General features: G+C 38.5%; 1 protein-coding gene across 1 annotated transcript in view; it reads left to right on the top strand.

The window, feature by feature from the left end:
- The window catches only part of SUCLG2 (succinate-CoA ligase GDP-forming subunit beta), a 130,872-nt gene that overhangs the window by 69,011 nt on the left and 38,256 nt on the right, over window positions 1-23,605 (top strand). The window contains exons 8-9 of the mRNA XM_075713995.1: window positions 4,809-4,970; window positions 6,494-6,636. Coding sequence (XP_075570110.1) covers window positions 4,809-4,970; window positions 6,494-6,636 — 305 coding nt within the window. The remainder of the gene's footprint in view (window positions 1-4,808; window positions 4,971-6,493; window positions 6,637-23,605) is intronic.

Below are 23,605 nucleotides of genomic sequence, written 5' to 3'. Positions count from 1 at the left end.
TTTGAGAGAAGTCTTTGACGTTGGGAAGTGCTGCTGGGTGTTTCTTGACAAACACTGATAAAGAATACTCAGGAAAGAGAATTCCAGTTTTTAACCAACTTTATGAGATACACCTACAGATTAAAGTGAAAATTAGAAAATGGAAAGAGCAAGCTTTTCCCCATTTTAACAGACATTAGGAATGCGGCTGCTTAATTGCAGTTCTGGAAACTTTTGGAAAAAGATCGCTGCTATGTCAGTTAAGACCGTGACCTCCTCATAGGAATCAGTACCAATTGAAAGAATTAGCATTTTAAAAATACTTTTTATGTGCCCACAGCTAGTTTGTAAAGTGAACAGCTTTTCACTAAAATCCGTATTTTTGGCTGACTTGGTCAGGAATTCAAAAGCTGAACTGTGGCTAGAAACTATGCAGTCTCTTCCACTTATCCAGCCTTGTTTTTCCCTTTTTTATTAACAAACCAAATGCAAAAGAATTGGCAGAGAATTGTCCACAGCTTAAAAGGAAAATTCTGCTGGTAATGTACTCTGAAAAAGCTCTAAAAGATGTAAAACAAATCCTGCCCCACCCCATTTTATTAACGCATCTTACAAAGTGCTGCTCTTTGTTATAAAATGAGCTCTAGGACACTAATACACCCTGTTATGAAGTGACATTTTAAAAACAAATACAAAAGAATAACTTCTCTATTAAAGTATATGAGGATAATTCAGACACAATGGTAATAATGATCAAATGTGTGGTCAATTTTTTTTTTTTACATAGTGAGCTGATTTCAGGTTAAACTAAGTTAAAAGAACATATTTATGACCTAAAAGTATGCATTCTGCTTTTTGAACCTTTTTTTCTGACCTTTACGAATTCCTTCTTAGTTGGGTTCTTTTGGTGTTCTTGCCACCAGAATCCTTTAGCTCTCTGGATAGAGTTTACCTTACGAGAATGATTTCCACCAAATGCTTTAACTCTATGTATCTGAGAATCTTTCGCAGCGCTGCACACTCAGATTTCCAGCTCATTTGAAGTACCATAATAACATGCACATTGAATCAATAGTTTCTGCATTATAAACCTCACTCAGCTTAATAAATATAAGTCAAATTCTTAACAACTAAGTCTAGCTCCATTGGTTCTTATGCAATTTGTGAACACGTACTGGGGAGAGAGGCAAAAAGCCCTGCTGTTGACCAGTGTAGTTGTACCGTAGGCTGCATTTTAAATGGAAATGGACAATTTGCCTTCAGAACCCAATAGACTTGTTTTTCCCTGCCATTTAAATAGATCTGTTGGCTTCATTAAAACCAGTTGGGAATGAGGTGAGAAGGACATTTTCATTTTCTGTTGCACAGTGAAATTAAAGCAGAACAATGAAATAGGGCCTTGTAAAATGAACGGTTTGGATTTTTCAAGTTCTAGCAGTGTGCAACACATGACACTTTTGACCTTTTGCGGATGAATGGGACCTTTAAAATAGGTGCAACAAAAACTGCTGGAACTTTCCTGTGGATTATGATGTTCACTTCAAAACAAATTCATTGGTATTTTTGTCTGCTATGACTGATGTACTTACCAGGTTTATTTTGTGGGTTCAAGACCACTGATATTGTAAAAACAAAATTTCCTTCCTCAAAACTTGTTGAAATAACTTTTTTAGTAGAGTAATTGACCAACGTACTTTAACACTACAGGGCAGTATAGAAGGTACTCAGTAGTCCTTATGCTTGGTCAGATGTCAGAAATTGGGACATCTATGACAATTGCCTTCTATCAGGCAGACAAATGAGCTTGAGGTGAGCTCTTTGTGCCAGGACTAGGCTGTTCTGGTATTCACACTTGCTGGTTCAAAGCTAGCTCAGATGACTAGTAGAGAAGCACTTTACTGTTCTCTTATTTTGGCAGAGCAAAGGACAAAATCCCCGGTTTGGTACCTGCATCGTCTCAGCCATATAATCCTGCAGGGAAGACCTTTATTATGTCTTGGGTATTAGTGAGTGGACACTGGAGACGTGTATAGATACTGAGAAGGAATTGAGAAGGGCAGAGACAGCGCTGTCAGATGACAGAATAGGGGCATCATTTTGGTGCTGAAGACATATTTGGCTGGGTACCAACACAAAGGGGAAATTGGTAGATAATTAGGGGCAAGTGAAGAAGACAACAGTTGGGAATGAGAGGAAACAAAACTGGTGGTCCTAAAAGGTCCTAAACAACCATGGTGGTACTAACTTTGCATCCTTGCTTGAGTACTGGGAGGTGGCACTGTGGAAAAAATGAACTGATTTGGGTAAGTTGCCAGCTTAGCTTTTCTGGAATGGCTGTGCATATTTAGTGAGCAAGGCTTAATCTGAGGGATGGTAGGAGTTTTCATGCTGTTTTCTCTGAGGTTTTTCCCCATGTGTTTCACATCCAGGAAGCTGAGGAGCAGAAACAGAGTGGGTTTCAAGCTGTGAAAGCCATCTTACTAGCAGACATACACGGAAGTCTTCCTGTGCTTATTTCTTTTTTGCTAGCAGTTTCTCTGTCTGAAATGTCTTAAAGAAGAATAAAGATAAACCAAATGGAAGAACACTTGAGTAGCTTAATGCAGTTATTTCTAATGATAAAATATAAGTCTCTGTATGAAGACCATTATTCCTGTCAAAGTAACAGTTAAGATGGATTTATTTCTTGCTGTGTTTTGTGTTTTTCACTTGTGTGAATTTCCGTAAGAAAATACATTGTCATAGGTATTTCCTTTTGTCTAATTTTATAGCAAATTCTTTGTTAATACTATTGGGTCAGAAGCCTGTAACTGCCAATTTCTTTGGGGTTTTTGATTTGTTTGCTCTTAGTGTAAGCTGTTGAATTGGCAGATGACAAAAATCCTACACTGCTAGCAAAAACAACAGAAATACTCCACAAATATAAGTGTTGGAGCTTACTTTGATATTTGTTGAGAAGAAAATTTCATTTGTATAATCTATCATGCATGTAACTGTGTTTTTGATGGTGCAAATGGTTTGATAAATATTAATAGGTGTTTTTCCTACTACTTTGTACAGCATGGCCTTTGTTAAAGAAGAATGTTCTGTAGAAATTAGGTTCTATTAATGTGACATTGAGGATGTTCATGTCTAAGGTAAACAGAGCTCTGAAACTGCAGTTTTACTCTAGCTTTGAGTTGTTTTAGCAATTTAAGGAACTCAAAGCTTGAAGAAGAAAAATGGTACAGGTCTTAGTTCATTGTTAAAAAAAAAAATTAAAGCAGCTCTAGTACAGTAGAAGCATATTATGAACTTCAGACATTTCTCCTTTTTGCAGATTCCCATGTGATGGTTGACCGGGTAAGATCTAGACTCTGCCAAGAGAGATTTATTATATGCAAAGACTCATTAATAGTTTTCTGAAATTGCAGTCACTGAAACTACATTTGATCCTGTTTTAAGTTAATCTGGTATTGGTTACAAATCAAATATATTTAGAAAAACCACAAAAACCCCAGCAACGTCAGAAATCCAAAACAAGAAAACCCAATGCAAATCAAGACATACAATTGAGACTCTCCTATTTGTGTAAATGTTTTGTTTGCTTAGATACTTTCTCCTAAGTTAAACAATTGTATATTAAATAAAAAGAGAGAGAGAGAGAGGTATTTGTCCACCAAAAAAGACTGTATGATTAGTTATTTTAATTGATGGGTATCTATATCAAAGACTAAAAATTGTCTTTTTAATTGTAATTGGCCTGTAGTTGCAGAGATGTGTACAATGCTCATGAGCAGGTGCGTACATACCATGTATGTATTTCAGTGGCAATATGAATCAGAACACAGCAGAAAGAAAAACTATTTGATTTTTCTGGATGCAGCATTTAAAGGCACTTAAATCTGACTGGTTTACATTGAGAAATCAATTATAATTCAGTCAGTAATTATAATCTGGATATAGTATAAATCAAATTACTTAAATAGTAAAATGATAAGTATGCAGTCTTACATTTACTTAGGACATTTTAATCTAATGAGGTGTTTGCCTATGTAAACCTATAGAAATAATAAGTCAGTAAATAGGCAAATAACCCTTTCACTCTACAGGCATTTCTTTTACTCTTTGTTTTTTTATGTGAATATTATGTCTACTAGCTAGACTTTGGTATCTATTATTTAAGATACTCAGGTTCAGCTACTTCTTAATTTGTTTTTACAACTATAGCAGATGTTGACATTGACAAGTTTTGTATTTACTTTTTACATTTTCCTTATTTAAACGTCGTCTTTTGATCATTTTTAACGTACATTTGATTAAAGTTGTTTTAATTTAGATCTTTAGGGAAATAATGCGTGTATAGCTAATAACATTATAAATTAAAAATATGGCTAAAGAAAGCATTTTGTATTGCTCAACTATAAATGAGTGCATGTTACCAAACATTGCTTTGGATTGCTAACCTCTTAGCAAATTTCAAAATACTGAAAATAGAGTCTTTTATGAAATTACTGCAGACCACCTGTCCACATTATAAAAACTGCCTTCATAACTTATGGGTACTTTGTTGATAGCAAACACAGCAGATCACCCCTTGACAAAGGCACATGACTGCATAGTGTGGAGATGTTTGCTGTACTTTTTCTCAATATAGGATTTGAGGAAGACTTACCCTTCTCTACTGGACTCAGTGCTAGAACTTCAGCTGATCATATGTTGGAAGCAGTATTAGTACCTAAGCAACCCTTTTCCCCCCTCCCTGCTGTAGTAGTTGGTGTAATATTTCAGGAACTCGACTAACTGTAATCTCTAAATGTCTGTATGTTGTTTTATATTTTTTTCTTTAGTTGTTTGTTTTGATGCCAAGATAAACTTTGATGACAATGCAGAATTTAGGCAAAAAGAAATATTTGCCATGGATGACAAGTCTGAAAATGAGCCTATAGAGAATGAAGCTGCCAAATATGACTTAAAATATATAGGACTGGATGGAAATATTGCTTGCTTTGGTAAGAAAACAAATAAATCCAAAAGACATTTGAAGACAATTCATACTCGTTCAGTGTATAGACTTTGTTTACATTCTGACATTCAAGCCACCCTTGACAGTATTTCAGTCTGTTTTGCTGAGGTTGTCTGTCCTTCCATGAGTTCTTGCAGGAATGAAACTAAAATTGTGTTGAAACTGTGTTGAAGGCCACAATAGCAGACAGACAGGGCATGTGTGATGTCAGAGAGAAGACAGATGGGTTAAGGGAGAAGACTGTGGGGTTTCTACATTCTGAATTTTTAAGCTGATGCAATTGGTCTTTCCAGTAATTAAAACAAAACAAGAAAAGTCATGAAAATTTAATCATTAATTTTCAAAACAGAGACTGTGTTACTCAGAAGGCCCTGCAAAAGCCTGTGTGTAAAAACCAAGATATTCCCACTTACAAATGAATACTGAACTCCATTTCCCTTTAAGGAAAGCTGCTAAAGCAGCTGCTTGGTTGTTAAAAGGAAAATACCAGTTTCTTATTTTCCTGAAGTTTCTGTAGAACAGAAATTACTCTTGTGTTTAGAAGAGATAAGTAAAAAGGTCAGCTACGCTGTAAATAATTTTCATTTTGTACAAATTCTTTTAGCCAGTACATCATTTTATTATGAACCTAATTGAATTATTTATTTCATCTCAGCTTGGTGAAATGACCAGTTTTAGAAAATGTCCAGTATTTACATTGCTTTGATGTTTACTGTAACCACAAATCTAGAAGATACTGATAATGTGTTGGAGCTGATTCAAGAAGTGACAGTGAGATTGTAATCTCAATTTAAAAAAAACTCCAAACAATAATTGGCAACACTACAGTATTTTTTAATAGGTGTTTTTTTTTTTTTTAGTATTAGATATTGCTGTTGAATTAGGGGTGATACAGAAGCCTCACTTTGTCCAGCAGGAGCAACTTACTGGGGACAAATAATTCACATCTACTTTTCCTAGCTTAAAGGATGTTCATGCCCATGGGAATGCTTCTAGACTGGTGCAAACACAAAATAAAAGGCATTTCCAGGAGCATATGATATCTGTCCCCAAAATATAGTCATCTGTTTTACAGTAATACAAAACATCATCTACTGCTATCAGTGTGATGGGAGGGAAGCTTTAAGGAGTCAATTTTTCTTTCATGTCTCGTGATGCGATCACTATTCCCAGAAGTTTTTTTGTCTCTTTTTTTTTTTTTTTTAAATCAGAAATTTTTGTATTTCCACAGTTACCATTCCAGTGCTCATACATACTTAAGGGAAGGTGCACATCTAAGTCCTAAAACTGATACAGTCATAAATAAATCTAAATGTTGGTGTGTACGCACCAGATTTTGAATTATTTGTTGGACTGAACATCCTTGAATAGGTACTGACCTATTTAGAAAGAAATATTTATGTAACATTTTGAGTTGTATTATGTGGTTGTGCTGATATGTTTTAAGCATTTTCACAAGTCTTACATAATTTTATGTGAAATATAAGCACTTGATGTTTACAATTACAGTCAATGGAGCTGGACTTGCAATGGCAACATGTGATATAATATCCTTGAATGGTGGAAAGCCAGCCAACTTTTTGGATCTCGGTGGAGGCGTGAAAGAAGCACAAGTATATCAAGCATTCAAGCTGCTGACTGCTGATCCAAAGGTAAAAAAGTTGGTTTTGGGACCAGAAGCGTCCCCATGCAGCAATACAGCTGTGTTACAGGACTATGAATAATATGCTGAAAAATACAGATAATGGTGTGAATATCAAGGGTGAGTTACTAAAGGGGCAATCCAAGAAGAAAATGATTTCACTGTGGACCACTGGACTGACTTTCCAGTTCCCAATACGCACTCAGGTTTGATCTGTCTTGAGTGGGTGCTTTCTCAAGGCAGTTCAGCACAGAAATGCAGATGTGGTAATGCTGGGCATTGCAGTACTGAACTTTGAACATCTGACTCCTAAACTGGAATTTGTGAGGAGCTTTAGATACTTAAAATATTATTCCTAACAGGGTACTACCACAGTAGAGTGAGAAGGAAAATGTAAATTAAGCAAATAGCTAATACTGAAGGCTGATTTGTACTCTTTTAAGCTCGAATTTTCTGAAATATCTGATTTTGCACTGCAGGATAGTAGTCTGTGTTTAATTAACATTCACAGGCTGGAATCATAGCCTGGTACATTCTAACATTTCCTTTTGCAGATGGAGGTGCAGTTGCTCTTTTCTTTTTGAACACAGGAGAAGACATTAGTCTGTGTGTATTGAGTAGAAGTTATTTCTAGAGATGCATGTTAGCATGCTGAGGTCATTGGTCCCCTTTGCAGACAGAAGTAGAATATCTACTGAGAGAATATTGATCAAGCATAGGCATTGGAGCAGTGCCAGCTGACCATCCCTGCCAATGCGGAGTTATGCTTTTGTGTGTAGCCAGAACTTAAGCTGCTGTAGATTTTTTTACTAATGAAAATCTGTCGAAGGACTTTGATCATCTTTTCTATCTCTTGCGCCTAAGCATCTGTGCGGAAGTCCCATAATTCAAAATTTTGCTTCTTTTTGTGGATCTCGCTTTATCGCCTTTATCTCTCTTTTCTGTGCTTCCATCCATTTTCCTCATGTTCATTGTATCTGTGATATTACCTCCTCTAAATACCACCTTCCTGTGAAAATTGCATCACTGTAATTGTATACTCTGTGCAGCAGTAAGTGACAAAATGTTGTGACTTTTCAAATAGAGGAGGATATTGTTTGCAGCAAAACTTCAAGGCAAAATCGGGAAAAAAATTTACAGTACAAAATAAGCACAGGTCAACTTCATATTGTAAGCTCTTTGCAGTTGTAACTCTCCTTGCATGTTTTTAAGGCACATAATACCTTGATGGCTCAGCTGTACTGGGAGAGTCATCCGCAATATTTAAGACATTTTTCCTGGATCTTTCTGCGCTCCCATAGACCTGTGTCGTGCTGACCTTTTGTTTGTAGAGGTCTAGGTTTATGTTCTTCCCAAGACTCACAGGAAGAGAACTGATTGTCTCCTTCTACTTAGTGATCTTATAAGCTCCAAATCATTAACATGCCTAAAATAACACAGACCTGGAGAAGTAGAGAAGCAAGATATCTTGCCTGGGGCGAAAGGGAGGCAGGATGGGACTTGAGATTCATGCTAGAAAACCTGATAGCTTCCTTCATTGTCTGATGCTAGTAGACACTGTTATGCTTGTTTTCATTTGTGTGAGTTTTAGATATTCTCAGGACATTACACGAAGATTTGTTTATGCGTGTTTGAGTTCTGCAGTGCGTGCTTCGTATCATGATCAAGGTTTGGCTGAGATGTAATTTAGTTCTGAAACCTGTATTAGTGCTGGAGAAGCAGGTGCAGTAAAGTCTTAGATACACAACTTAGCTGATGATTATCACTATGCTAAATAGGTTCTTCTGTCTGCTACAGCACAAACAGCAGGTATTAATTTTGGTGATGAAACTTACTGAGTTTAAACAACTTTAAAACAAAAAGGCATGTCAGTAGCTCTCAGCTATATAACATCTGCATGCCCACCATTTGACTTGTAAATGTATCCTCCTTCTATTGTATATTCTGCTTATATATTACTGCTTAGCACTAGCTGCTTACACCAGAGCTAGTGAACCAATGCTAATTGAGACAGCGGGGCAAAGTAAAAGGTAGCGTGGAAAACACCTGAAACAGTCATTTATGCTTGTGTCTGTGCGCAGCTGTAGTTGTGCCATTCCTGGCTTTAACTGGCCATAGATGCAGAATGCTTTAGCCTAAATGCAACGCAACTCATTCCTCATTAATTCATTGCCTCCTCTCTTCCTTTTGAATGCCTTTTCTGATCTTTTCTCTATTCATAGGAAAAATCACAACAGCTCCATTGCATTTCCCTTTTGTTGTCTTTATTGCACTCCAGGGAAAATACTGCTTAGAGTCCTACTAGACTTCGTTATTTGGTATGGTGCAGGGGAAAGAGGGTGCTTCTGAAAGCTATCTGCTCCGGGGAATGTAGTTCATAGCAGATCTGGATCCACATACATAAGTGACAGCATTGTTGGCCACAAACATTGTGTGTTTTATCGGGATTTAATGCTGTCACGCATTTTTCAGTTATTAACATTAGTTCTTTTGAGTGTAGCCCTGCACGTGACCAGTCACACGACAGCTCTTATCCCTCTGAGAGGCTTGTGAGGTTTAAGTGAATCACTTCTGAACTTGTTTCTTGTCAGCCCTTTCAACTTGACTGATTTTGCCTTTATTTTATGTCACTGTGACCATCAGCAATACTGTTTGAGTTCCACATGACATCAGGTGAAAAAATTCTCTTAATGGCAACTGATGAAGAATATGTATGAGATTGAATTAGGATTAGTGAAGATATCCTGATAACCTGATACATAATAGGAGACTGTAGCAGCCCTGGCAGTTATACCAGCCTAACATCAAAGCCCTTTTTTTTCTTACTGCTCTGCAGTTGAATATTAATGTAAGTTTACTAGCTATTAAAAAAAAAAATCATGTTTTATTTCATTCTGTTCAGAAAAGGTAGTAAATGACTGTTATCTCCTCTCCTCATGTCCATTAGCTTACTAATATACAGTAAGATAATTGAATGAATCCTCTCTTAACTAAAAGTAGGTTTTCAGTTGCAAGAGTCATTGTGGCTAATGCAGCATTCACAGTTTGTATCTGGTCAGTCATCTCCCTGTAACCTTTAACCTGATTCCCACTTTGAGAAGATAAAAATTTGCTCTTGGGAACTTGAGGGGCAATTAATTGTCGTAAATGTCTCCAAATGACATTAAGCCTCTGAAGAATGGCTAAACAAACAAACAAACAAACCAAAACAAAAAAAAGGTCTGCAGGGCTGTAACATGGAGAAGCGCTGTGTTTTAGTTGCACTGAAATATGGCACTGGGATTGTTAAGGACATTGCAAGAGAAGAAATCTTCCAGAAGGAAATCTTCGGCTGCACTTTGAAATAGATCTCCTCTCTCTTTAGTTGTCTTTAAAATGTCTATTTTGTATTAAAGCAAAAAAATACAGGTATGCCATGATTTGATTTAGTGAAGCTGGGGATATTGTTTTTGAGAAAAATGAAGATCTTGGCTGGTTTGCAGCTGGTTTAATCTGGCTGTTGTCAGTGTCTATAATTCTTTTTTTTTTTTTTTTTTTTTTAAAAAAAAAGGCTTTTTGTTGCAAAAGGTTACCCACTGGCTTTTGGATGGAAATGCTGTTCCTGGAGTCAGTGACCCTTTTATACTCTGCTGGTCTTGTTTGCAGTCTGCTGTATCCAATACTTCCTAGGTCAGACAGGTCATTGCAATGGTTGTGAATTCCTTGCTTTTCACTATCTAAATTCCAGACTCTTTTTTTTCTTTTCCTCTTTCCTGCCTGTCTTGTTTCTATGAGTTTGTCCCATGTGTCTGTGTGGTGGGTTGACCCTGGTTGGACGCCTGGTGCCCACCAAAGCTGCTCTATCACTCCCCCTCCTCAACTGGACAGGGGAGAGAAAATATGATTAAAAACTCGTGGGTCAAGATAAGGACAGGGAGAGATCATTCACCAATTGCCGTCACAGGCAAACCAGACTCGACTTGGGGAAATTAGCTTAATTTATTACCAATCAAATCAGAGTAGGGTAATGAGAAATAAAGCCAAATCTTAAAACACCTTCCCTCCACCCCTCTCTTCTTCCCAGGCTCAACTTTACTCCTGATTTTCTCTCCCTCCTCCCCCCAAGCAGCACAGAGGGATGGGGAATGGGGGTTGGGGTCAGTTTATCACACGTTGTCTCTGCTGCTCCTTCCTCCTCAGAGGAGGACTCCTCACACTCTGCCCCTGCTCCAGCGTGGGGTCCCTCCCACAGGAGACAGTTCTTCACGAACTTCTCCAACCTGAGTCCTCCTCACAGGCTGCAGTTCTTCATGAAATGCTCCAGCGCGGGTCCCTTCCGTGGGTGCAGCCCCTCAGGAGCAGCCTGCTCCAGCGTGGGTCCCCCGCGGGGTCCCCAGCCCTGCCACCAACCCTGCTCCAGCCTGGGCTCCTCTCTCCACAGGGCCACAGCTCCTGCCAGGAGCCTGCTCCAGCGCGGGCTTCCCCCGGGGTCACAGCCTCCTTGGGGCACATCCCCCTGCTCCGGCGTGGGCTCCTCCCCGGGTGCAGGGGGATCTCTGCTCCCCGGGGGCCTCCATGGGTGCAGGGCACAGCTGCCTCGCCAGGGGCTGCACCGGGGGTGCAGGGGAATCTCTGCTCCGTGCCTGGAGCACCTCCTGCCCTCCTCCTGCACTGATCTTGGGGTCTGCAGGGCTCTTCCTCTCACATATTCTCACTCCTCTCTCCCACTGCAGTTGTGCTGTTTGGCGAGTTTTTTCTCCCTTCTTAACTATGTTATCCCAGAGGCGCTACCACCATCGCTGATGGGCTCAGCCTTGGCCAGTGGTGGGTCCATCTTGGAGCCATCTGGCATTGGCTTTATTGGACATGGGGGAAGCTTCTAGCAGCTTCTCACAGAAGCCACCCCTGTAGCCCCCCTGCTCCCAAAACCTTGCCATGCAAACCCAATACAGTCTGCTTTGGCAGAAAATGAACTACTTTTCAGGTAGTGACAGGAGAGGGAAAGATGGCTTGATTGTGGGTATTCAGGCTGCTTCATTGCTCCTCTTTGTCCCACAGTCAAGTAGAAGAGGTTGTTTCCTTTGGTATTTTCAGAGGTTCTGAGTGATGCCTAGCTCCGGCCTGTATGTATGAAGTGCTGTTTCACCCATCCTCTGAAGTCCTCATCCTTGAGTACTCTCACATCCTTACCAAGCTCCGCAGGTGCTCGTTTTTATTCATGCTGAAGACCTGGACTGTTATATTTACTATATGATGACTGTAGGATTCAACAAGGTTTCAAAAGGCTAAAGCTGCAAAAAACCAGTCTTGTCAATAAATCTGCTGTCTGGGGCGCTGAAGCTTGGTTGCTGTCTCTGCCCTCTGCTTTGGCCTGGAGTTGTCCCACATGTCTGATACTCCTAAATTCCTGCAGGTATTTCTCTCAGCTTTTTTATACACACTGCAGAGAGAGTCAACATCAAGTTTCAGATGTCAGGCTGGCTGAGTCATGTTTTTGAAGACCCTAGTGAGTATGAGAGCCCATAATGACTAGGCTTTTGGTGAGATGTATTTAGTGACTACAATTAGGCAAAGGCCAGAAGCATCTTACCTACAACCTGAAGCAAGTCACATCCTCTACCTTTTTCTCCCATGCTGTCTTGATAGAATAAAAATAATATTGTATAGGTTACTGGTATAGGAGAGTTGTCCATTAATGCTGACATAAATGGTATATGTACTTGAGATGCAACCCAGACGTAGGACTACGTGGTCTTTCCTCAGGCTTTTGGCTACACACCATCCCTCTCCCTTGTTCTGTCTCCCTAATAGGAGCTGAAATACAGAAATATGAGTAAAGCAAACTAGGCTGTAAGCAGGTTTGTTTTACCATTGACTGGCTCTAGTCCTGAACATAACAGTTGACTCCTAATAGAAAGTAACACTAAAATACAGGCAGTTAAAGGACAGAATTGTTTGTTGTTCTTGTTCTCCTTTTTCCCCTGAGGCTCCTTTGACACCCTTTTCTGAAGCCTGTCATTGATGATACGACTGAAGACTTACCAAATCAATTGATGTTAACAAGTGTTTGCTTGTCATAAAGGCAAAATGCTATTGACAGATTGACAAACACCTCTCTGGAAAAGATATTCCATATTGACATCTGTTAACTCATATCCAGGCAAAAATTAATATCAAACACACGCAAAACTTGATTTGTTTTTTTTCTTCAGCTATTCTTTAGTCCAAATTAAAATTATTGTTTTATTAATATGGAATAGCTGTTCTTATTCCTGTCACTTTGCTTCGCCTGTTTGCTTATGTCAGATGCATCTCTCTGTCCACCTCAGTGATGGGAAAAGTAATGGTACTGATGTGTCTCGCCATTAAGTTGCGTGTGAAGCAGAGGTCTTGGGGCTTTTATTTTCCAGGCATCTGAGAGTGAACAGAATTCTGAAAGAAGGTATCATTAAATCATAATTTTGCAATTCACTTATTTTCCAGCTGTGCTTGGTGTGAAAGTCATACAGTTTATCCATCCTTATTATATAAGATATTTTTATCACCAGTTTATCCTTTTGGGTTGAGGGATTTTTAGTATTAGTTTTAACTTAACGTTATAGTCTGTTATGTGGCAACAGAAGGGATAACATTATACTAAGGAAAAATTCGGAATATTCTGTTTTCAGATTTCAGAAATAAAAATAAGGTTGCCTTTTATAATTTACTTGGTCTTTATTTTGAGTGAATTAATTCAGAATTGGGTGAGCTAGTTCAGTTAAGACAATTCTTAACTGCAAGTCTGCAAACATTCGGGCAGTTTGGAGTGTAGTAATTATATCAGCATGTTCCTGGACTGTTTGCTCTCACTCTGCAACTTCTTCACTCTGAGGGTGGTGAGGCACTGGAACAGGTTGCCCAGAGAAGTTGTGGGTGCCCCATCCCTGAAAGGCCAGGTTGGATGGGGCTTTGAGGAACCTGGTCTAGTGGAAGTTGTCCCTGCCCATGGCAGGGGGGGTTGGAACTAGATGACCTTTAAGGTCCCTTCCAACCCAAACAAAACAAACAAACACCCCCCCCCCCCCAAAGCCCCCCAAACCCAGACAAACTTTAAACAAGGACCTGCTCCCAGTTTTAGGGGGAAAGGCTCTTTTGAGTATGGTTTCTAACTAGGCTTGTCCACATAGCTGAGGGTTTTGTCCTGGAAGTTGTGCAAAAATCTGTCTTATTCAGTGAGTCTCTGCCTGGTGTTTGACTGTTGAGTTACAAGCCTGAGCCAAAAAGGGGTTTTGGCAAATAAGCTTCTTAGCAGTTGCCAGGTGCCTCTTCTGTTCCCAGCCAATTATTCCCTGCATCCTGCCCACTGAGGCATCGTTTCAAACAGTCTGGGAGAAAAGAGACTGGAAGAAGAGGAGGGGAATGTTGTCACATGGTGTTCCTGATCCAGGATTGGGCACTGAGACATTATGATCACATCAAATAAAAATAATGTCAGCAGCCAAGTTGTGAGTGCAGGCAGTTTGCACAGCTGTTTAATGTGATCTGCAGAACGTCTGTTGCAGTGTTAGCCATGCCAATCAGTCAAGACTATCAAGTTGGTCTTGACTAAGAGGAAGAGTTGCAGCTTGAACATCAAAGGCAACATCCAGAAACAACCAACCAACTCCTTTGATTTTCTTCTAGGGCTTCCTTTTGCCCATTGGTGAGAATGGTTATTGCTGTTAGTCCTCGAAGTTTTGTGCAGAGTGAGAGGAGGGTGCTTTGGAGAGTGGGAAGGGGACTGTTAAATGAAAAGTCGTAAATAAAAAATACTGTTTAGAGACTTTAAAAATATAAAAATTAAAATGACCACACTTGTTGTGATAGTGAGCCTTATCCTAGTTAGAGCATAGGCTGGTTGTGAATAGTTTGTCATGCGTTTTCTGCGTTTAACTGACTAACTGTTAGTAGCAGATTTCTCAGTGTTACAATGATGCGAAACCATAAATCAGTAGGATCGGATAACCTTCTCTATCACACATGGAGCCTATGCCTCTGTGTGTGTGTGTAATGTTGAAGAAAAAAATGAAATGTAAATAGCATTCAGTTATGGACATATAATAAAGTATTAGCACTGGATTTGTTTGAATTGTCAGATTGCATGTCATTTCAGATAATGCAGAGGAACCCTATTCTTACATAGTCATTAGAAATCTTTTTGCTTTCTCATTCAAATATCATGCACCCTTTACACACTTCATTACCCAGCTCTTTACACAGCATGAAAAGTCTTTATGCCTTCTGTGTTTTTCCGATTCACACAAGAGGGTAAAGCATCATATGTTGTTTTGAGTACTCTGAAAGCTGTAGCTGAAGAGTTATTGTAGTGAAAAATATCTGTGTGTTATAGTATACTGTTCCACTACTGCTAACTGCTAGTCCAGTGTTCACACCTTTGCATAGCCCTTTATAGCTCCAGCTGGGTATCTGAAAATGGTGGCACTTGAATTTAGTGGATGTTTTTGAAAGTTCAGGCTTTGATTGCTCTGTTTTTCCACCCTCTCTGTAAACTGTGGGTTATAATACTCATCTCCCATAGATGACTGCTGTCAACACTGATCAAAAATTATGTAGTCCATTAAAGAAATTTAAGTGCTATGGAAATGATAAAAGTTATCACTGTTCCTTTACTGCTTATTACAGAGCCCTATCCTACTGCCAGTTTTGTAATCAGCATTGTTTTTGTAGAAGTGAAATGTTAAATTTTAAAAAAGAAAGTCAGAATCAGTAAAGCTATTGGGTTTGTGTTACAATTTTGACATTTGTGTAAGATGATGTCTAATCAATCATTGAAGTATGCCACAGTTTTTGGAAGCTGGATCTTACTATGTCATCTTAATATTATCTCCTGGTGCATGTGGAGAGCCCCTTTTGCTGTAGGGGTGTGTAAACACATAGGGAGAGGCCATTCTTTTCTCTTACTTAAAATGTGCAAAAGACTCAAAGGTTGAAAGAGGAACCAGACACAAAAAGGTGAAGGAAACCTTCAGTCAACCTAGGTGATGTGCCCAGTGTTGCAGGTCAATGTCTGCCTCGGTAAGGCAAGTAGTAGTAAGGTCTAAATGCAGCAAAGAAATTTAGGTTAGCTGTGCTGAAAATTGTCCAGCAGAAAACAAGTTGAGTCTTGCAGCAGTTTACTTTAGGAACTTACAGGCTAGTTTTTAAGAACTAGCTAAACAAAAATTTATCCAGGAAGATATTTTTTTTTAGGTTTATTTTCAGGAAGAGTTGATCCTGCCTTGGGGCCAATAATGGACTGAGGTTTTTTTTCCTCTTTCAGAGACCAGCCCTAAACATAAAGCTGTGATTAGTCATTTTATATGGGCAATAATGCCTTGGCTTTTGAAGCTTGTTGAAGTATAAGATTACTATCATAAGATGACAGTTTGTAGAGGTAGAAAGGACCTATTAGAGCACAGAAACATCTTGTAAAGCTGGGAAAAGTTGACAAAGGCATATTGTATTTTCTGTCTCAGAAATTTGTGCAAATACCTTGCCTTTAACCAAGGGTATTGGAGCAGCTCATAGTTCTTTTACGGGTACTGTAGGATTTGAGTGTATAGGAGTAATTTAGGAGTTTCCCCACATTTTTATTAGCACTGCTTTGGTGACAAAATATAGACTAATAGAACTTTAACAAGGATTTCTTCTAATGTGTCTTGGCAATTTTGCAGGAATTGATGTGAAATGACTAGTCGTATTTTAGAGCACGTAAAGTATTGAAAAGGCATTCTTTCATTTCATTGAAGCATTTTTAGAGACTGATAGCATATTGCCAATATTTATGAAAATGTGAGGACAATTATGCATTTAAAATGCATAATTGAATTGTCTTGATTTATAATCAAGAGTAATGTATTTTTCAAGAGCATGTGTAGTATTTGCGTCCTAAGTAATTGATATGTAAATATACTTTAACATGAATCTGCCATTATTTATAGGCACTGACAAGTTGAATGCCTTTCGGCATTTTAAAGTTGTCTATAATGAATCTTAAAAACTGGATATGAAAATAAACTTACTAAGCAAGAGGAAAACTTGCAGAGATTTTGTAATCACCTCCTTTGTGGCAGAACAGGGAAGAATCACAAATGTTTCCTTAGAAGGTAAATGCCAAAAAATTTGTAGAAGAACCACAATAAAAATTGAGCTGTTATTTTGGATGGAATTTGAAATGTTTGTGTGCCAATTATCCTCTCTGTAGTGGTATCCCTTCTAAAATAGGGACAGAAGAGCAAATATTTCCATTTTCTTGGAAGACAATCAGCCTCACTCTCTTGAGATAGGTGCTGTGTGGTCAAGGCTTGTTGTATTTTTCTGCTTGTTTGGAGGTACAGCTGGTTAATGATCAAAGCGATAAAGGATTTTTTTTTGTTGGCTGCTTTGTTCGTTAGTGCTTGGGACTGCAGAGTCTGGACTTTTCTGAGATATCCACTGATGAGCCAGTATGGCTGAGCCTGCGGTGGGAAGTGTTTAAGAGAAGTCCATGGTAATGGTTATGGGATATCTCCGTCTTGAAAACCTTTCCACCATCACCTCTAACTGCCAAATGCCTGATGTCATATCCAGCATCTGCAATATAATGTGCAGTTATGTTTGTGTGTCTTAGTATTGCCTAGTAAAGGGAAATGCCATGCGTAATACATCAGAGAAGTGTTTAATCCTTTACTGTACTTTACAAATTGATTAAATTTTGAAAATTTATATGACTCATTTCACAATTAGTGAGGAAAAAAAGGGAAGATATTTTAGGAATCTCAATTTGGTAATTCATCTTGGTGAGATGAGTAATTTATAATGAATCTATTTATAGGTCATCTATCTAGCATACTTACAGGAGAATGAAAGACAAATCATTTGATAATATAGGCAGGGAATGGTATATTAAAAGAAAAGTTGTACATGTCCTTACTTAAACCACTCTGTAGAGAAAAGCACATTTTAATACTCATTATTTTTAAGTGGTTTGAGGTGTTGTGGCTGTCTATGAAAGTGTTTGTTCTTTCCATCAAAATGAAGAAATTTAATCACCTTACCTCCATCTGTTCCTGATAGAAACAGGCCTAGATGATGAACTGTATATTTCAAGTAGGTGCTTTTAGCCTTTTGGACTGGGTAGGACACGCTCTTCTTCTGACAGTGAAACGAATATCAACTGGTTTTACTTATAATTTCAGAATCACCTTGATGGATGGAGCACAGGTAGGTAGAGCATAGGTTAGTTGAAGAATAAAGACTCAATTTGCAGAAAAAAATGGTGAAACATGACAAAATTAATGAGCATTTTCACATCATAAAATTATTTTTTAAAGACAGAAGAATAAAGGACCTGATCTTGCTAAGATTTTTGGTGTAAAGGGATGTCTATACTTTAAAAAAAAAAAAGTATGGGGGATGTGAAGCAGTTTTTTAAAATTTTGTCTTTTTTGTCTAAAATTTTGTTTAAAAGAGCTTTTTGTCTCTAAGCTGAAAAAGTGACCTAATACTGCATTGTCAGGTTCAGTGATGTGGTGATTGGAGAAGAGGGGAGAATTGCATGAACAAATACAGATTTTGCACTTGTCTCTGCTGTGACACTTGTGCTGTGGTTTGCATCCTAATACAGGAAATAGATTATGATAGGTGATCTTGTTCTAACCTATTATTAATCCCATATACCATCTGAAATGACTGGCATGGTGATGTGATCAAGAATAATGTGCAGGTCTGGCAAATATGTAGCTTTTAAATTCATTGGCATCTTTTTAAGAAAAAGCTCTGTTAGAACATCCACCCATTTCTATGGAAATGGGATTTTGAGGTGCAGTGTATCTTGTGATATTTTCTGTATTCCACTGTATATGCCTTTTTTCTCCCCCCGCACCCCCTTTTTTTTTTTTTCAGGGGTGAGGTGGGGAATGTATTTTTCTATAGTATGTAAACTTTGGTTTTGGAGCAGGGTACACTCTGTCTTCCCAGTCAGAAGAATGTATTTCATTTATATTTGAATAAGAAAAATATTGCTTGGCCTGTGTTCATCCATTCATTTGCATAGCTGAGCACAGAATGATGAAAAAGCTTTGGAAGAGACAAAAATTATTTGAAATATGGCTTAATGAAAGAGGGAAAAACTATTTCTTTCCCTTGTATCCCTGTTTTGTTTCAGGTAGAACTGAATTATTTCACAACTTCATTATTCTTGCACCAATTCAACAAGATATTCAAACCTGTTTCAAGTTTTAATATTTTATTATCTATTATTCTGAGTGGATGGGTAAAGCTGAAATAAATGAGCCTATTCACTTTTAAAGCTTGTCATGTGCTGAAGTACTTGGTAAATCAAGTCCACATCTACCACAAATGAGTGGTTCTTACTCTTGTTGCTAGAGGTTTAGTTCCATCATCTAACAGAAAAACTATTTTTTATAGGAAGTTGAAAATCAGTCCTGTTTCTCAAAATATGTCATCTGTGTTGTACCCTCAATATTTTGCCATACTAGGCAGTCTTTAAAATCAGGTGTTTTCTGTAGAGTAATGTGAAAAGCGGAGAGCTTATCTCTTTTAGTGCTCATACTTTTGATAGCAATCTGCAGAGAACATGAATTATTCCATCTCCCAGTGCCCAAGTCTTTCATGTATGTAGTCTGGTGGGAGTGGAGGAATAGGAGGAATATTCCAAAAAGGCTCTGTGGGCATCTAACTGCTGTTCCTTCAGTTGCACAGAAGTTCAACTGTTTTCGATGGCTCCAATATTCATATTACCAACTGTGAATGGGGAACGGTGCATAGAGTCTGTGTAAAGCAGTATGAAGGTGTAAAGGACGTGGTCTACAGAAATAACCACATCAGTCAAAAGCTGGACAAAACTTGGGGACTCTCTCTGCAAATGGATTAGATTTTGTGGTTATCTTCGTAGACTCGATGATCCTTATGGGTCCCTTCCAACTCAAGATGTTCTATGATTCTAACTATCCTTGAGAAAAAACACATTATTACGTGCTGTTTATGTCAGGTACAGTAAACACATCTTGTTCTTCTTCTTGCAGTGACTTTGCCTTGATGTCTAGCCCTGAGCTTAATTAACTTTTCGAATTTTCTTTAGGGTTCTAGTTAATACCTTTGGGGAGGGAAATAGTTTCCCTGTGGATTTTTTGTTTGGTTAGGTTTTTTTAAGTTTTCTGTCCATCCTAAAAAATCCACATTTGTCTGTTTTGCAGTCCCAAACACCATACTAGATTCTGTCTAACTCTGGTGAATAGAAACCAGGAAACTTTTGCTCTCCTGTATTTCTCTCCCTTTTGCAGCTGCTCGGCAGATGTTACTTCTCTACCTTCTTTATTCAACAGAATCTAGCCTTCGCTTGCTGTGTAGGTACCTTCTAAAGCACCGGATGGGAAAGTAATCATGAATACCTGTATTTAAGAAACGCATTCCCTCTCCATTGTTAAAATGACAATATGGATTCCTTTCTGAAATGTGGATGGAAAGTCTAGTGAAAACTGAAATGAGTAATGCAACCGTCAGCCAACAAAGATTGATTCATTCCTACAAATCTATAAACAAAATTAGATATTCTTTTTTTAACTGGGTAAAGTGTACTTACAAATTACCTGGAAAAGGTTATGTACCTCATTCTGGTGCTGGTACTTCTCATTGAATTATGGGGGCGTTCCCTCTGGTGCTGAATGCCCAGGGAAGGGATTGCATATGGGAGAAGGCAGCAGATAGCCGTAGGGGCTAGAAGCTACAAACTGGGCTACTGCTGTCTTTTGGCACAGGTTACAAAGCTTGGATCCTGTATAGGCTCTGAGAAAAGAGAAAAGTGTCAGGAGAAAAGTGGGTCCCAATTCCCAAGCATTTTCCCATGTCTCTATTGTAAAGCAGAATTGGTTTTTCGCAATGGTAGTACCTAAATGATAACAGAAACTGTCACTTTAACTGAAGGGTTTTAACTGAAAATCTGAGGGTTTTTTTAATGGAAACTGTTGATATTTCTTTGGGTTGCTGGAAGACTGCAGATTTCTTCAAGGGAAGAGGCCTGGCAGTGAAAACAGCTGAAAACTTAGGTTTTAATCAATTTTTTTTAAAATGGAAAAATGTTCAACCATTGAGCCAAATGGCTTTGAAAATTCCAGCTACAAGAAAATAAGCGCCTATGTGTGGAAAAACAGGTGGATAATTTCAGACCAAATAGATTTTACTGAAATTCCCCAAATTATTCAGAGGTTTTTATCAGAAAAAAACCCCAAAATTTTAAGATTTTTTTCAAGCAATTAGAAGAGTTGATCAAGAATAAGGTAGCCTTACTTGTTGCAAATTCTTATATAATTTGTTATGTTTGGAGGTGTGGAGCAGGTACTGTACTATTTCAGATACTCCAAATGAAAAAAATACTCACTGCTTATACAACAGCATTTTCACCTTGAATGTTCTGCTGTGGCTTAAAAATATCTTTTTCTGTTCTTTTTCATTTATATACACATTTTACTCATCCAGTGAGTAGGGGGAAAGGCAAACTAGACTTTTTTTCCTTAATTTTATACATGTAGTTTGCTACAGTGAAGTGTAAATGGCAGCGTGTATGTGTGAGTATCTGCATATGTACATAAGATTGCTGCTCTTACGCAAGTTGTGTGCACATTTGCACAACCTTTTTTATATGCAGTGTTGGGTGTTGCTGTACTTCAGAAACCATTTCTAATTATTTAAGGGTAAGCCTGAGCAACCAAAAGTGCTGCAAAGCACCAGATGTGCGTTCCCCGCGAGTGTGGGGGAGGAGTGCTCTGTTGCTGCTAGCAAGCTGCTCAGTACAGAGCAGCAGCCAGCTGTAGTTGTCATGGCAGAGCACTGCCTTTCTCCAACCAAGAACCTCTGAAGTGTCTCTCTGGAAGCAACACAGCAGTCCTGCCACCAGTGCCATGAAATTGCCGTTCGGAGTGGATGACATTTGGGCTGACCATGTAAGCCAGTATTCACTTTACCAGAAAGGGGAATGAAATCTCTGTTGTGCCAGCTCGGCCAGATTGAGCTGTATTTACAGATAGGCTCCAGCTGAGAAGGTCATTAAGCAAAAGTTAACATAAAGCTCTGTCCTTTGACAGAGTAATGCCAACTTTGTGATTAAAGCAGAAGCCTTCATGTAAACTGTGGATGGCTCTTGTGCATGGTAGATTTGGAATTAATAGTGATAATAGGGAAAAGGAGAATAAGCATCTCATTAAGAAAATAGATTACACACATGCTTATGTGGTGTAGACAAGATTAAAACTTGAAAATGCTGAGGATCTCTTTTCTCTTAACTAAATCTTGATTAAGTCAACCTCCCATAATACTGTTATAGGCCTGTAACTGGCAAAAAAAGAAGAACCAATTATTGGGTAGAAATGAATGAATGTGCAGAGTCAATATTTTATGGTAGGTGGTGCAAGTTGAATGCCTGATGCCCAGCAAATCATTTGATTTAAAGGTTTGGGACTGCAATGCTTGACTTCTCATTGAAGAAATATAAAAGAGCAAATTACTATTTGCTGGAAAGTCACAGAAACCTTATCAGAATTGTTTAGTTCCTGCTGCTCCCTGGAGGTTTTCCTCTTGAACCATTGATTGAGTATGTGCTCTCTGAATTGTGAAGGATTTGCCTTTAATCAAAACTTCCATGGGGCCCTATACGGTTGGTTTGGGTTTTTTGTGGGTATTACTTCGAAAGAATCTCAAATACATTTTTGTTTTCACTTAGTCATACAAACTGTGGAAGTAATTGAACTGAAAAGATAAAATAAAAGCAATTTAAGCAAAGATGGTGCCTACATTTCAGCAGCATTTGCTTAACTCCCTTAATAATGGTAAAAGTCTGTTGCACTTTTGTAAGAAAAACAGATGGGTTCAGCCTTCCCCCCTGCCGGTGGAACAGATTTCCCCTTACTGACCACTGCAGTTTTAGGCTTTTTATCAAAGAATTTCCTTCCTCCACTTACAGTATCAGCGGTCAGCTCTGTCATTCCTTTCTGTCAAGGAATCAGGTCTGTGGCATTTTTAGTGTACGAAAGATTACACCCCGTAGTTGCACCCTCCTCCTCCCCATTTGCACCCTCGCTCATCCAACACTGCAGTGAACAAGCTCAGTGAGCTACCTTGGCAGAAGTCTAAACCTGTAACAACAGAAACAGATTGGCCGCCTGAACTGGCTCATTACTAGGTCATATGAGGCGTTCCTGGAGGATGGTGCTGGTTTAGATAAGCTTTGGTCCTTCAAGCCTACCATTGGTCCCTTGTTCACACCAGACTCTGGCATTTGTTCTTGCACGACACAATGCTTCCCTCTTTGAATGCTCCTGTTGAGTTCAGTGAAACTACTTCCTGGTCATACATTGTTCAGCATAATCTTCTCTAAAAGGAATCTGGTCCATTAAGAAAAATTAATCATTTGATATTGTTGATGGGGGTGATGATTTATATATAAAAATCATCTAGTCTTAAGCTGCCCAGAAGAAAAAAAAAAAACAAAATTATGCAGCCATTGCTGGCCTATGACTACATTTGAGCTCTGATTAGAACAGGCTTCCTTTCTTCATTTCATAAATCACAGGTAGTCTGTGTACTGGGAATTTTGAGTCAGATCCAAGAAAAAAATGAATTTTGTGTATGTGACTATATTTACATATTTAATGTCCTCAGAAAAACAGAATTAAGCATTAAATCTAGAGAGAGATTTTCTGCAGTTCACTCTGATTAGCGATCAAAGGTGCTGTACTCTTCCACCCTTTGTTTGACACTCGATATTTCATTTATTTGTTAGTCTTGCTGAGTGTTTCACCATAGAGCACTCAGTAGTGCTCATGATCAAGAGCTGGTCACCAAACCTGCATTATTTGTAGTTTACCTTTAAAAACTGAAGGAGCAACTTTGACACAAATTTGATCGCAATAGAAACTAGTATTAGTGGCATGCTGGTATTAGTGCTGCTCTTCTGTACAGTGAGACATCTTCCTTTGTATCAAGTTGAA

Source organism: Pelecanus crispus, chromosome 7 (genome assembly GCF_030463565.1).
Source record: "Pelecanus crispus isolate bPelCri1 chromosome 7, bPelCri1.pri, whole genome shotgun sequence".
Classification (NCBI taxonomy): domain Eukaryota; kingdom Metazoa; phylum Chordata; class Aves; order Pelecaniformes; family Pelecanidae; genus Pelecanus; species Pelecanus crispus.
The sequence above is the reverse complement of the archived record's forward strand: the minus strand, read 5'-3'. Positions and strand labels throughout refer to the sequence as shown.